The 14977-nt window shown below is 38.7% G+C and overlaps 1 protein-coding gene across 2 annotated transcripts in view; it reads right to left on the bottom strand.

Moving 5' to 3' along the window:
• The window catches only part of nphp4 (nephronophthisis 4), a 189503-nt gene that overhangs the window by 70307 nt on the left and 104219 nt on the right, over window positions 1-14977 (bottom strand). For both annotated transcript variants that reach the window (XM_058390447.1, XM_058390446.1), the window contains 2 exons: window positions 12822-12877; window positions 4613-4747 (listed from right to left, as the gene is read on the bottom strand). In XM_058390447.1, coding sequence (XP_058246430.1) covers window positions 4613-4747; window positions 12822-12877 — 191 coding nt within the window. The remainder of the gene's footprint in view (window positions 1-4612; window positions 4748-12821; window positions 12878-14977) is intronic.

Genomic DNA, 14977 nt, shown 5'->3' with positions numbered 1-14977 from the left:
AGCCTTCCCAGAAGATTTGAAGCTGTTATAGCTGCAAAGGGCGGGCCAACTCCATATTACATTCATGTGCATGTAAGGGCAGATGTCCCAAAACGTTTGGCACTATAGTGTATTGTACATCACCTCAGATTCTAAAGATGTAATGCTCAGATGTTTGAACTGATGCATTAATTTAAATGTCAGTGACATTTAAAGTGATGCAACAAAAGTCGTGAATGAAGTATATCGAAAAAACAATAGACAACTAGTGTGTACAAATAATTCAAATAATGAATTACAATGCAAGGTGATTTGACTAATTAAAATTAGTCGTTCTCTACATACAGCCATGTGAAAAAGAAAGTACACCCTTGTGAATTCTATGGTTTTACGTATCAGGACATGAAACATCTGGTCCTTAGCAGGTCTAAAATTTAGGTAAATACAACCTCAGAAGAACAACAAATGACACTATATTGCGAAAAGTTTTGGGACACCTCTCCAAATCATTGAACTCAGGTGTTCCAATTACTTCCATGGCCACATGTGTATAAAATCAAGTACCTAGGCATGCAGACTGCTTCTACAAACATTTTTGAAAGACTGGGTTGCTCTCAGGAGCTCAGTGAATTCAAGTGTGGTAGCATGATAGGTTGCCACCTGTGCAATAAGTCTATTTGTGAAATTTCGTCAGCGCGTGCTGAGGCATAAAGTGTGCAGAAGTTGGCAACTTTCCCATGCAGAGTCCATAGCTACAGACCTCCAAACTTCGTGTGGCCTTAGGATTAGCTCAAGAACAGTGCTTAGAGAGCTTCATGGAATGGCTTTTCATGGGCAAGCAGCTGCATCCAAGCCTTACATCACCAAGTGCAATGCAAAGCGTCGGATGCAGTGGTGTAAAGCACGCTGCCACTTTACTCTAGAGCAGTGGAAACATGTTTTCTGGAGTGATCAATAAAGCTTCTCTGTCTGGAAATACGATGGATGAGTCAAGATTTGGCGGTTGCCAGGAGAACGGTACTTTCCTGACTGCATTGTGCCAAGTGTAAAGTTTGGTGGAGGGGGGATTATGGTGTGGGGTTGTTTTTCAGGAGTTGGGCTTGGCCTCTTAGTTTCAGTGAAAGGAACTCTTAATGCTTCAGTATACCAAGACATTTTGGACAATTTCATGCTCCCTTTGTGGGAACAGTTTGGGGATGACCCCTTCCTGTTCCAACATGACGTATAGTACAAATCATCTGGTCCATAGCAGGTCTGATATGTAGATGAACAAAACAAATGACATCATGCCATTATTTATTTAACAAGAATGAAGCCAAATGGAGAAGCCATGTGTGAAAAACTAAGTACACCCCATGTTTCAATCACCTGTATATCCTTAGTAGCAATAATATGAAGTAATCATTTTCTATAGGACTTCATCAGTCTCTCAGATTGTTGTGGAATTTATTTTGGCCCACTTTGCTTTTCAGCATTGTTTTAGTTCATTGAGGTTGGTGGGCATTCTTTTTTTTTTTTGTCATTGCATGTGTTGTATTTATATGTATCTCATTTTAAGACTTTCTCACTTTAAGGACCGAATGATTTTTATTATTGACCTGAAACATAACACCACAGAATTCAAGAGGGTGCGCTTTCTTTTTCACATGACTGTCATCATGATTCATAAATAAACAGTAGAACAACATCGTATTCTAATCAAAGTTCATCGCGTATCATTTGAATCAGTGATACGATGAGATACTGAATAGTCGGTTTAAGTATCGGCATGCTAGCAGATTCAGCCCTATCATCAGATTTCAAATCAGATTCATCCTCGTGAAAGCAGTTTCTGGTACGTCTATACACAACACTGCAAGACGGCATAACAGAAGCCTTTTCCCCCTGTGCTGACATTGAGCCAGACAGATCATGATAATTGGTCTCAAAGACACACAGAGCCCCGCGGACAGCTTATGTATTTATGTATTTGTTTATGACAGATTATGTATTTGTATTGCTACCCGTTGCAAATTAAAGCTCCTTAAATCAATGAGAGAAAAATGGTGGATTGGAAAGAGATGTAAAGAGAAATGGATGGGAAGATGAGTGGGAGAGAGAGAGAGAGAGAGAGATCAGAATTGCAGGAGGGTAAGAAAAACAGGAAGAGTGTAAAAGATCATGTAAAGAACTATTACATGACTTTGAAGAATCCTGGGAGTAAAAAAAGCTCTTTGGAGTTTATAGCACTCAGTGTATAGCAGCAGCTTGGTAAAGTAAGCTAAAGTAACACAAGTCAAAAAGTAAAAATTTTATATGTGCAAAGCTCTGAAACATACAGAACTTTATTTATTTATTTTTTCGAGGTTGTAGCTGGGTTCTTAAACAGTGCAATATTATTCCATAATCATGAAAAAAAAAATGTCAGTATGTCAAAGAAAGCTTGGTGTGTGAATCTCATACATGTTCACACGTTTAAAGCATATTTATAAACAAAGCACAGTTGAATTCTCGGGTCTATGTTGTCAGAAGGCAGTGATTCATTTGGTATTAAAACAGCACGCTTGTGACAGCGAAGAATATTAAAGAGCTTGTTGTGAAATGTTATTTTTCCGAGACAAGAATAGCAGACGCTCAACGTCACGTGAAATATGAGGTATGAAAATACTGTTCGGCAATGGAATTAAAGGAATATTCTGTTTGTTTTCTGACACAGGAAACTCTTCAGTACAAGGGTTTGGAGCTTTCATGTGGTGACATGACAAGCTGCATGTTATCTTATTAACTGGAAGTGAGGGGAAAAAAAATGAGGACCGTGGTGGAATAACTGTTTATAGCTGCTATATTACAAGCAGGAAGCAAGGAGGTAGCCAGGAAACAAGCAGGAAACAAGAAAGTAGCCAGGAAACAAGCGGGAAACAAGGAAGTAGACAGGAAACAGCAGGGAACAAGGAAGAGGCCTGGAAACAAGCAGAAAACAAGGAAGTAGCCTGGAAACAAGCAGGGAACAAGGAAGTAACCAATAACCAAGCAGGGAACAAGGAAGTAGCCAAGAACCAAGCAGAAAACAATGAATTAACCAAGAACCAAGCATGGAAAAAGAAAGAAGCCTGAAAACAAGCAAGAAACCAGGAAGAAGCTTGAAACAAGCAAGGAACAAGGAAGTAGCCAGGAACCAGGCAGAAAACAAGGAAGTAGCAAGGAACCAAGCAGAAAACAAGGAAGAAGCTTGAAACAAGCAAGGAACAAGTAAGTAGCAAGGAACCAATCACGAAAAACAAAGAAGAAGCCAGGAATCAAGCAGGAAACAAGGAAGTAGCCAGGAACAAAGCAGAAAACAAGGAAGTAGACAGGAAACAACCAGGAAACAAGGAAGTAGCCAGGAATGAAGCAGAAAACAAGGAAGTAGACAGGAAACAAGCAGGAAACAGACAAATTTAATTTCACATAAAATATTACGTTTTTTTTTATTAAATATTAGACATTCTGCATAAAGGAATAAGAAATTAAAGGTATGATGTTTGCTGGTGTTGGAAAATTGCTGTGGTCTAAGAGGAATAAAACACTTCAGTGTGAGAAGTTAATGGTAAATAATCATCCCTCAGGGGTATATCAATGATTCTGCATCGCATCACACATTTCCTTCATTGTTCTCATCATCCTATAACATTACTCCCAACTGGGTTTCTTTACTAACTTAGTAAGTTAGAACTGAAACACCATATGCAGCACAACTCCTTGTATTAAACACCAGCTGTCGATGCCGAACACCTACAGCGGTCATAAATCTCGCTAAACACAATTTGATTATTATCAGAGGTAATAGAGCTTTGCAAAGCATGAATTAAACACTGCAGGAATGAATTTAGCACTCTAGGCGTTATCTGAAAACTAGGGACTTTGCTGTGCAGGCTTTAACAATTCCTTGAGTGAAAATATAGTGCTAATAAATGCAGGCTTAAGCTGCTGGTGTTACGTTTGTTTTGTATTTCAGCACCGTCTCAAATTTCTTTAAGCAGTTTTCTTAACTGTAGTCAATGCCAAGTCGCACCGCAGTTACGTTTATGTCTGCACCCGGCACATGGAACCTCGTACGTCCAACATCCTCTAATAAACGCGTGCTGCTTCAATACATTCTCTGTAAGACTTTCTAGGTTCATTTTATTCCTTATAATGAAAGTTTTCGGTTTAAGTAAAAGTTTCTCCTTGTGGTATCTCAGGGACTTTCGCCTTGTCTTCACCACCTTTGGATTGCTCATTAGGGGTCTCATTAGCCCAAGATTTCTGCAAAGCGGCTGTCTGACAGTCCCACGATCCACATTAAATGTGGTAGAAGAGACTCATCTCTCCATAAAAGGAACGAAAAAGAACGAGCCAGCGGAAGATAATAATGAAGACACTCTAACTTTGGTATGGATCTGCCTATAGATCTGAGCCTGTCTGTGTGTGAGTGTAGAAATTGTTCTCTGCCAAGATCTTGGCTTGTACATACTAATACGGATGTGTAAGCAACTTTTTTTTCAGTACTACTGTATGTTGCTATAGTGTAACAAACCACCTTTCTGTGCTCGTGTGTACGAGCGTTAGTGTACACTTTGTTCTTTTTAGGTATGTTTTGTGTGTTGTTGCACGAGTGTGTGGGAGGAAATCTTACGACGTGTGACAGCTGGTGGGCCGACGCCATCGGGGAGAGAGCGAGTGGAGCGGGAAGCTGCTGTTGCCATGACGACCCCGTCGTGTGGCTCCGAGTTGGGAAGTGCGAAGACACAGCCAGCTGAGAGAGCGAGAGCTGAGAGAATGACAGAAAGACCGAATTAACATATGCAACGAACACACGTTTGTTTCATGAACAACAGCCACAAGCATATAAAGCATAGCGAGCATCTGCACTTGGCGTTACGACAATGATGCCAAAATACAGCAAAGAGGGAACCGTTTTTTTTTTTTGTTTTTTTTTTTTAAAAAACAGGATATTTCCCTTTCAGCCTGTTTTTTTTTTATTATTTTGCTATCCTCCTCTTCCATATTGTGTCTATTAACAAAAAAGATAAGCTTTTATAAAAACACAACCTCCTCCGCACACCCACACGGCTGAGCACTGATACAGTCATCAGCTTCAGCATCTTAATGGGGTCATTAATATAATGAATAATGCAGATCAAACGGAATCCGTACAGAAGCCTTGCGAGTTTCACGCAGCGAGTTTCGGTACTCGCGTTTTTTTCCTCATCAGAGCCGGAGGGGCCACGGCAGACCGCGGGGAGACGCCACATCAGCAAAACCACATTTCAAAACTGCACTTCTTTAGAGAGCAGTCCAATAAAGCAAAGGTTACCGAAATGGTCAAACAGATATATATTCAGATCCCTGTGGTACTTTTATCATTTTTTTCCCCCTCTTCCTCTCTGTTAAAAATAAATACAAGGAGTAGGTGAATGTGGCAGTGTAATAATGAAACTGGCTCAGCTCCATGGGTACGGGCCAGTTTCATTATTGCATGGCCGAAGTGAGCTGGAGCGGAGGACTGTGTATTAAGCAATGACTCTCTGGAGGTTTAAAATACCACTCTGGTGATTTCAGCTTTCTTTTTTTTGGCTGATATATAACATTTTAAACAGAATTTCCTGTCCTTTTTTGTTTAGTCATGGGGGACTCTCAGGATCTTAAACAATGTCCATGTTAATATATAAGAATGATACACACTTAACCAGTGATGAGTTCATATTCAGTAGAGGAGGATTTACATGCAGCTAGGGCTAGAGAAAACTACATGGCTCAGAGGATAGAATTTCTTTCCTTGAGTTTGCATACTTTGTCGGTGTTCTGTTTTCTGGTTTCAAGGTGCATGTTACTGTCTAATTAACCAAAAAGAGATCTTAAAGGACAAAAATAAGAGGGAACAAGCCATGTTTATAGTAGTCAGTGAAATGAACTACTATGTAAACGTAATTATACATGTATAACATGGTTATAAATGTATAATAAGGCCTGTTAAATAAACGGTCGTTATAATTAGAAAACACACACAAACGGCAAACTTGTACATTACAATAATCATTCAAATGTATAAAAGGCATATAATGCACATCATATTCAATGTCTTTACTGTGGTTTTAATTCTATTTAATCTGTCATACCAGCCCCATTTATTGTGTTGATCGGTTGTAGTATCGTTACCTTTAAGATAAATAACTCATTAACATGTTAATATAAAGCAGGACTGTTTATAGAGCTATTGAAATTCTGCGATCCTGCGGTCATCCTGAAACTCCAGAGTCTCTTTCAAATTTCTCGGAGCAGTTTGGTTAATCACAACCCAGCAAGGCTCTGGCACTTCTCACAATGATGGATCGAAAACAGCTAATCCTTATCACAAACTGTCCACTGTTATCGCTATGTTGTGAAGCAGTCTACACACACACACACACACACACACACACACACACACACACACACACACACACACACACACACACACACACACACACACACACACACACACACACCTGAAAGAGAGCATAGCATCCGTCTAGGTCAAGCAAAGAGAAAGCACAAGATTGTAGGGTAGTTAACTGAGGCTGCAGACAATTTGCTGTGAATTATTCCAGCTCTGCTCTTGTTTTCCTCATCCTGAGTGGTTTTTTTTTTTGTGTGTGTTTGTTTCCTTTAATAATCAAAGCCTACTACTCAGTGAGAATAAATCATTATTATCAAAACCATTTGACTACTTAGAAAAATAAATGAATCAGAGAAAGGATAAAAGCAACAAAACGGGATAAATAAATAAGAAGTATTACGATAGAGTGGAAGGGATAAAATATATATATATTTAATAAAAAGCAGGAAAGAGTAAAAAATAAAAAAAAAAATAAAAAAGGAGGTAGAAAACAAGAGCATGTGAGAGAGACAGTTGACATGTGAACTGCTGAGAGGCTGCCAACACAAAAGTACAAGGTTAGAATAAAAAGTATGGCTGTCAATATTCACAAGTCTGCCTCTGTTTGCTGTGCACTCACTATCCTGAATGCTTAAAATATTGAAATCAATATTGTAGGAATTGACTGGAAGGCTGCCAAGATGATGGAAGATGGAAAATTGTATTTAAAAAAAAAAAAAAAAAAAAAAAAAAAAAAAATCAACAACCTAGGTGATCTTTAGCTATTAATAGGGGACAATTTCACACTTCTGGAACACCTAGTCCGAAATCAGATCAGCTTTGTGAAAATTTCGCTGAACCCCGACACTGAGGACTAGTGTTAAAATGTCTGAGCCGGTCATGTCTCATTGCTCCGATATGATAATGAAGGAGGGTGGGTGCTTGTTATCAGACAGCTTTCACACTGATGAGGCGAGAGGTGATCCTCTGGCTCTCTGGTTTGGGATGAACAGATGAGTAAGGAGATGCCAGTGTTATTATGGGAGAGTTAAAGGGAGAAAAAAAGGTGAGAGAGGCTCATCAATCAACAGAGCTCCGATTCAGTCTAGACAGCCAAAGTCAGACTCAGACACAAACGCATTTGAGCTTCTCTAACACACACATACACAACAAAAAAAGAGTTGTGAAATAACATTTAACTCAACCACATGGCCATGTATTAAGTTTTTTCGCAAAATTAGCTCCTTGCCAGTATCAGTGCAGGAGAGGAGTATAAGTGTGGCTCTTTTACAAGTTTGCGGACATCTGTTCTGCCTTTTTTTCCCCGGATATGGCAGACATAGCTGGAGAAGAGAGAACAGACTGAACACATTTTCTCCTTCCAGCCAAATAAATGCACTGTTCTGATGCGCTTAGATTGGCACAGGCACAATGACACTAAGAAACTTAGGGTTTAACATGAGACAGCCGCAGCAGCACGGAGAAATGATACTCTTAGATTGGCACAGGCAAAATTACACAGAGAATATAACACTTTACAATTGTACAGAGATACTGTATGCATGAGATACAGAGAAATGTATGGAAAAGGCATGATCACAGAAAGGTTTTAGATTAGCACAGGCACAACTGCGGTGAGAAAACACGGGTTTAGACTTAGACACAGGCGTTATTACACTGAGAAAGCAAGAGATCAGACTGACAGGCAATCACACAAACAAAACAGGAATTTAGATTAAGGCAGAAAGCAAAGGTTTAGACTGACACAGGCACAATTACACAGAGAAAGCAAAAGTTTAGACTAACACAAGCACAATTACACACAGAGAAAGCAAGAGTTTAGACTAACACAGGCACAATTACACACAGAGAAAGCAAGGGTTTAGACTAACACAGGCACAATTACACACAGAGAAAGCAAGGGTTTAGACTAACACAGGCACAATTACACACAGAGAAAGCAAGAGTTTAGATTAACACAGGCACAATTACACACAGAGAAAGCAAGAGTTTAGACTAACACAGGCACAATTACACACAGAGAAAGCAAGAGTTTAGACTAACACAGGCACAATTACACACAGAGAAAGCAAGAGTTTAGACTAACACAGGCACAATTACACACAGAGAAAGCAAGAGTTTAGACTAACACAGGCACAATCAGACAGCAATAAATAAACATGAGACAATTATAACGGCACTGAGACACAATATATTTGGCTTGCACAGGCACAAGAAGAAAACCAGTGTTAAAAGGACATTTGCTTAGATTAACACAGGCACAACGACACAGAGAAAATACGTTTACACAGAGAAACAATTACACAGAGAAAACAAATGGCTAGAAAATCATACAGAGGACTGAAAATAATACAAGGGCAATCATACACCAATACAGAAACATGAGACAACTATAACAGCACAGAGAAATGAAGTGTTTTGAGTATAGACAGACACAGGAACAACTGAATGAATGAGAAACCATGCATTTAAGCATGAGAGCATTTAGATTAGCATAGGAACAACTGCACAGAGAAAACCAGGTAGGCACAACTATACAGATATATAAGTACACGGACTGTAGGCACAGACACCACTGCACAGGAAACACTAGTTGAGCTTGACACAGGCAGAACTACACAGAGAATTCATGCATTTAGTTGGAGCAACAGCATCAACTGCACAGAGAATGTGTCCAGACCATAAAGGCAAAGGCTCAATGACACAGAGAAAAACGTAAGCCACACAATGGTGTTAACCAACATTACTCCCCCTCTGAGCACTGAGTGAAGAAACATGAGCAAAGACACATTTACAAAACACGAGTTTGATAATAAAATAGTATTGCATTTATAATGTGATATTTACCATCTGGTACATACACCGATCAGGCATAACATTATGAGCAGTGCCAGGTGAAGTGAATAACACTGATTATCTCCTCATCATGGCACCTGGTAGTGGGTGGGATATATTAGACAGCAAGTGAACATTTTGTCCTCAATGTTGATGTGTTAGAAAAATGGACAAGCGTAAGGATTTGAGCGAGTTTGACAAGGGCCAAATTGTGATGGCTAGACGACTGGATCAGAGCATTTCCATAACTGCAGCTCTTGTGGGGTGTTCCCGGTCTGCAGTGGTCAGTATCTATCAAAAGTGGTCCAAGGAAGGAACAGTGGTGAACCGGTGACAGGGTCATGGGCGGTCAAGGCTCATTGATTCATGTGGGGAGCGAAGGCTGGATTTCTGAAGAAGTTAATGCTGGTTCTGATAGAAAGGTGTCAGAATACACAGTGCATGATGGGTCAGGGCTGTTTTGGCGGCAAAAGGGAAACCAACACAATATTAGGCAGGTGGTCATAATGTTATTATTATTATGTATAATGTATTATGTGGTCAGTGTATGTTTAGTTATTTCAGCTGTCTACTACAGTGCACTAGAAATGAAATTAAATAATGATAGGACCTTAAAGTGCATACATTCAGTCTTAATCTAAATTGGGTGAATGATGTAGGAATTACAGCACTTTTTACACTTGATGCCTGCAATGCATGACCAGAAACTGGGTTTCTTCCCTAGTGATGCTATGCCTGTACTGTAGCTGTCTTCAACTCCTGCTTGTTCTAGGAACAACTGGCCTTCAGTGAAATGCATGTTTAGTTCCATTCGGGTCAGATGATTGACTTGACCATTGGAGAACATTCCACATCTTTGCCTTAATAATGTTTGAAAGCAATGTTTGAAAGGGCAGTTGTGCCTGGTACCATTTATACAAGTCTGAATGATTTTGGCATTAAGCTGAATCTGAGGCTTGCCTGTTAGTAAAGACGTGTGAAACAGGATGATAATTAAATAATTAAATCAATCCTCATTCCCCCCAAAATAGAGAAGGCGATTAGCACACAAATTAAATCGATCTGGAATCTCCATAAGTACAACAGATGGTTCAATTCATCAACTTTCTTGTGTGTGTGTGTGTGTTTACTATTTTCAGTTAGTGGCAAAACACTTACTCAACAGGTATAGCAAAGCATTTTAGTCCTCACTTTAAAGTCATAGTTGAATAAGAGGCTGTATGATGAGTATATCTGAAAATAATGGTGGAAATATTGAGTATAATGAAGAGTAATAAATGAGTTGAGTTACAAAATGAAAAGTGTGTATAGTGAGGATTAATGATAAGAATGTTGACTAAACTGCAAACAGAAAGTGGATAAATGTATAGAAAATGGACAGAATAGTGTGTATAGTAGGCAAAAATATTGGACAGAGTAGTGGAGAGTGGAGAGTATTGCATAAAAAAATGACAGAAAAAAGAATTATAGACAATGGTGCACATGATCATTATAATGAAGGAGGGTAGAAAAAGTAAGTAAAGTGTAAACTAATGAAGAAAAAAAACTAGTATGACACAAATGTATGATACAGAATAATAAAAGGAATGTGGATGTGAGCATAATCACCTTGTGAACAGTAATACAGTGACTAACAATGAAATAGTGAGTATACTGGGAAGGGCATAGCACAAAATACATACAAAGAAGCAGGCTTCCAAGGTTCACCTGCCAGCGCCCTCTCTGGGCCTGGCAGGGAACTGTCCAGCTGTTCCTGACAATATTACAGTGAAATTCTATTCTTTGCATATATCAGCTTGTTAGATAGATCAATGGTTATGGAAAGTTGTAAGTTCAAATTCCAGGACTACCGAGTTGCCACTGCTGGGCCCTGAGCAAGAGCCTTAACCCTTAATTGCTCAGTTATATAAAAAAATGATGAGATGAATGTAAGTCGCTCTAGGGAAGGCTGTCTGCCAAATGCCATAAATGTAAATGTTGGAATCAGAGTGTAGAATCAGTGAGTATAGTCGATAATCATAATGGAGAATTGGGTAAAGTGTGGAATCAAAATGCATAAAGTGTGAAAAAAAATGCAGAAACTAAGTATAATGGGAAATAATGGTGGATAATGGAGGATCAGAATGGAGTATTGAGTATAGTGTGGAAACAAAATGCAGAAATTGATTATATTGGAGAATCATCATGGGAAAGTGAGTAACAGTGGAGAATCATGACTGCCATTATAGTATAGTGGTAAATAATAATGAAATACTAATGAAGTACAGTGGAAAATTCTGAACGGTAAACCTGAGTGCAGAAATGAGAATGAGTGTAGAAAATAAAGTGGACAAAAATAATGGAATCATGAGTACAGCAGAGAATAGTGAGTATAGTAATAGCAATAATAAACAGGAAATGATAACGGGAAAATGACTGGAATAAGTGAAAGTGAGTATAGTGAGGAATCAAAATGCAGAGCTAATGTATACTGAAGAATCATAATGTAGAAAGTCAGTACATAAATGAATTGTAATGGGGAATAGTGGATAATTATAATGCAGACGGTAAGTGTAGTGGAAAATCATGAATGACATAGCATAGTGGTGAATAATGATAAAATACTAAGTACAGTAAAAAATTCAGAATGGTGAAACAATGATAATGAGCATAGAAAATATATTGGACAAGTCTAATGGAATCATGAGTACAGCAGAGAATAGTAAGTATAGTAATAATAACGGGAAAATGACTGGAATAAGTGAAAGTGAGTATAGTGGAGAATCATAATGTGGAAAGTGAGTACATCAGTTAATCGTAATGGGGATAGGAAGATAATCATAATGCAGACAGTGAGTATAGTAGATAATCATGAATGGCATAGTATATTGGTGAATAATGCTGAAATACTGGGTACAATGAAAATTCAGAAAGGGAATAGTGACAGCAAAAACAATTAGTACAGAAAGTATATAGTGGAAAATAATAATGGACTCATGAGCAGAGAATGGTTGGTATAATAATGGCAATAATAAACATAATGGTGAGGAATAATGAGAAAAAGGAAAAGAATTACAGAATTACATTGTGCAAAAAAATCAAATAAAGGAGTATAGATGTTTATAAATATTATAAATGATTTTTTATATTTTTTTTTTAGTATTTATTACCTTATTACCTATGTTTGTGGATACTGCTGCTTCCCATTGGGATGAATAAAGTATCTATCTATCTATCTATCTATCTATCTATCTATCTATCTATCTATCTATCTATCTATCTATCTATCTATCTATCTATCTATCTATCTATTTATTGAGGTCTACAGTCACTATAATGAGGAAGATGATTAGGTCACAGACTAACTGTCCAGTGCTTTTTTAAGTTTACATCCTTTGAGCTTTTGGGGAATCAGGATGTTTCTTGACTCCTGGAAGCTTTCCCAACCTTTCATGGTGCAACTCTACTGTAACCAACAGCAACCACGCTGCATCCATGTCAGAATTTTTGGTTTTCTTTTTCATGGACACTGGCTCAAATAGCAAGGTGCCTGCATGAGTTGCTGTTACTACAGAAGTTAAAGCCTATAGTAAAATGCATATTTGACGAGTAGTGGAAAGGGAAGAGAGAAAACGGATTATGAATTTCTTACTCCGGGACCGCGGGTGGTGCGCAGTGGTGAAGCTTCGAGTCCAAGCTTGCTTTCATCTGTAAGAGAAAAGAAACAAGTACAAACTTGTAGTCAGAACAAGCAGACTTCCTGTTTAAATATACTTCTGTCTATTTGGAAGATTATTTGATATATTATTATTTTAATGATGCTTTTACACCTATAAAGACAAAGACATTAGTTTGCTTCATATACAAATGTTTTTTTTTTTATTTAATTTAATTTAATGTTTTTTCAGAAAGAGCTACACATTTATCAAGAGGCAGGCTTTGCTGGATTTTTCCTTTCACATGTCATCTAAAAGAAATCAGTCTTTTTCCCCAGAAACTGTACTGAAACCCACTTAGTTTATTCACTCTCAAATCACTGATGCAAATTCCCAGAATGTAATGAACTTATAAGGCTGCACTTATGCTCACTGCAGTGTGTGTGTGTGTGTGTGTGTGTGTGTGTGTATATATAAATGTATATCACCAGATTTCACGATCATCATCTTTCCATCTAATGTTCCATCTGTTTCCCCTCACACGCATGTAAACTCATCGATCTGTCTTTCACACTCTCTCTTCCTCGTTCTCACTACGCCATCCTTCTTATTTACACCTTCACCCCTTTCCAAGCGCTCTCTCTCACCAGACAGCGCGGAACTTCTCTGCGTCTCGCATGATTTAATCAGGAGAGTGTTGGTGAGCTACGCTGACGTCTCGTGAAGCTCGACGTGACAGACGAGCAGCATTCGGTTTTTCACCGAAGATGACAGTAACGGAGAACGCTTTACCATCGCAAACGATCAGACAAATCATAAGCGCCTGACTATACAGATCGCTATAAAGTGAAACAAGAAAAATAAGCCGAACTAGCTTCGTTTAATCTGTTGGGTAATTACTATAAATGGACCTGACTGCTGAAGCTTTGATGAGCTGATGGGTTTGATGGGTTTAACTGGAATTACTGAATTCCTAGAGAAGCGCTTGTGAACTGATAATTATCCCAACATTATTAATTACTCAAACTAATCATGGGTTTGGTTGAATTTGTAAGCATATCATGCAGTGGACTGATGGGAGTGTGTGAGTATTGATCGAGGGTGATAGGATGTAATGATGTACAGATCCTAAGCACCAGCATCAAAGCCACCCATGAGCATGCCTCTGCTTCCCTTCACCCTCATCCTCTTCAATCAGCCTGCAAAATAACAAAGCACACCATCATTCCGAGAATAAAAAGGAAACTGCTGTTGATTCAGCAACTCCTCAGTGAAATATGTGTCTCTCTGGCATGCACAGCTGCTGAGTTGCATGTTCTTTTTAAACCCCTGCTTCATTAATATTGTCATTAGTTCAGCAAACAATAATGCTTTACATGAAGACACAATCTTTACGACAAAAAGACTTTACACAATCACCTTGAATTTGTTCTTTATAGATGGATAACTGATGTGTTATAAATCTTGAGGAGAGGAAAGAAGAGGAATTTTTACACATTTTCTTCTCTGAAGTTGTGTCTGCTATGGTGCCCAGTCATTTATTCTCATTAATGTGTAATGCATCATCATTTTTCATGTCTTTCTCTGGTCAAAATGACAAAAACAGTGCTACTTTGACTACCACCCTTATTGCCACATGAAGCAACACACAGGCTGAAGTTCTGGCAAGACACAGACCAAAACATGGACTGAAACATGAACAACAACCCATAGATCAACACTCAGAGTGAAACACAGATACACAGACGGACACATAAGCCAATACTCTGACTGGCACTCAGACTGAAACATAGACCAAGACTCTGATTGACAAGTGGGTCAACATGCAGGCTGGATGAACCACGGACTGAACCAGGGAGTGAACAACACACCCAAGACGTGTTGTTGTTGATTTCTATCGGCTGCTCCCTGTTTGTTGTTGCCACAGAGGATCATTTGATTTGATCCATCGATTTAGCACAGGTTTTACGCCGGATGCCATTCCGGATGCAATCCTCCCATTTTATCTGGGCTTGGGATTGACAACGAGAGTTAACTCTTCAGAGGCTGGGTTAGCTCCCTGCTCAGGAAACAAATCCATCGGGACATATAGACTGAAAAACATGGACAAACAGGGAGAATAGAAACAAAGGCCAAAACATTGACCAACACA

Source organism: Hemibagrus wyckioides, linkage group LG05 (genome assembly GCF_019097595.1).
Source record: "Hemibagrus wyckioides isolate EC202008001 linkage group LG05, SWU_Hwy_1.0, whole genome shotgun sequence".
NCBI classification, from domain to species: domain Eukaryota; kingdom Metazoa; phylum Chordata; class Actinopteri; order Siluriformes; family Bagridae; genus Hemibagrus; species Hemibagrus wyckioides.
This window is presented reverse-complemented; position numbering and strand designations above follow the sequence as displayed.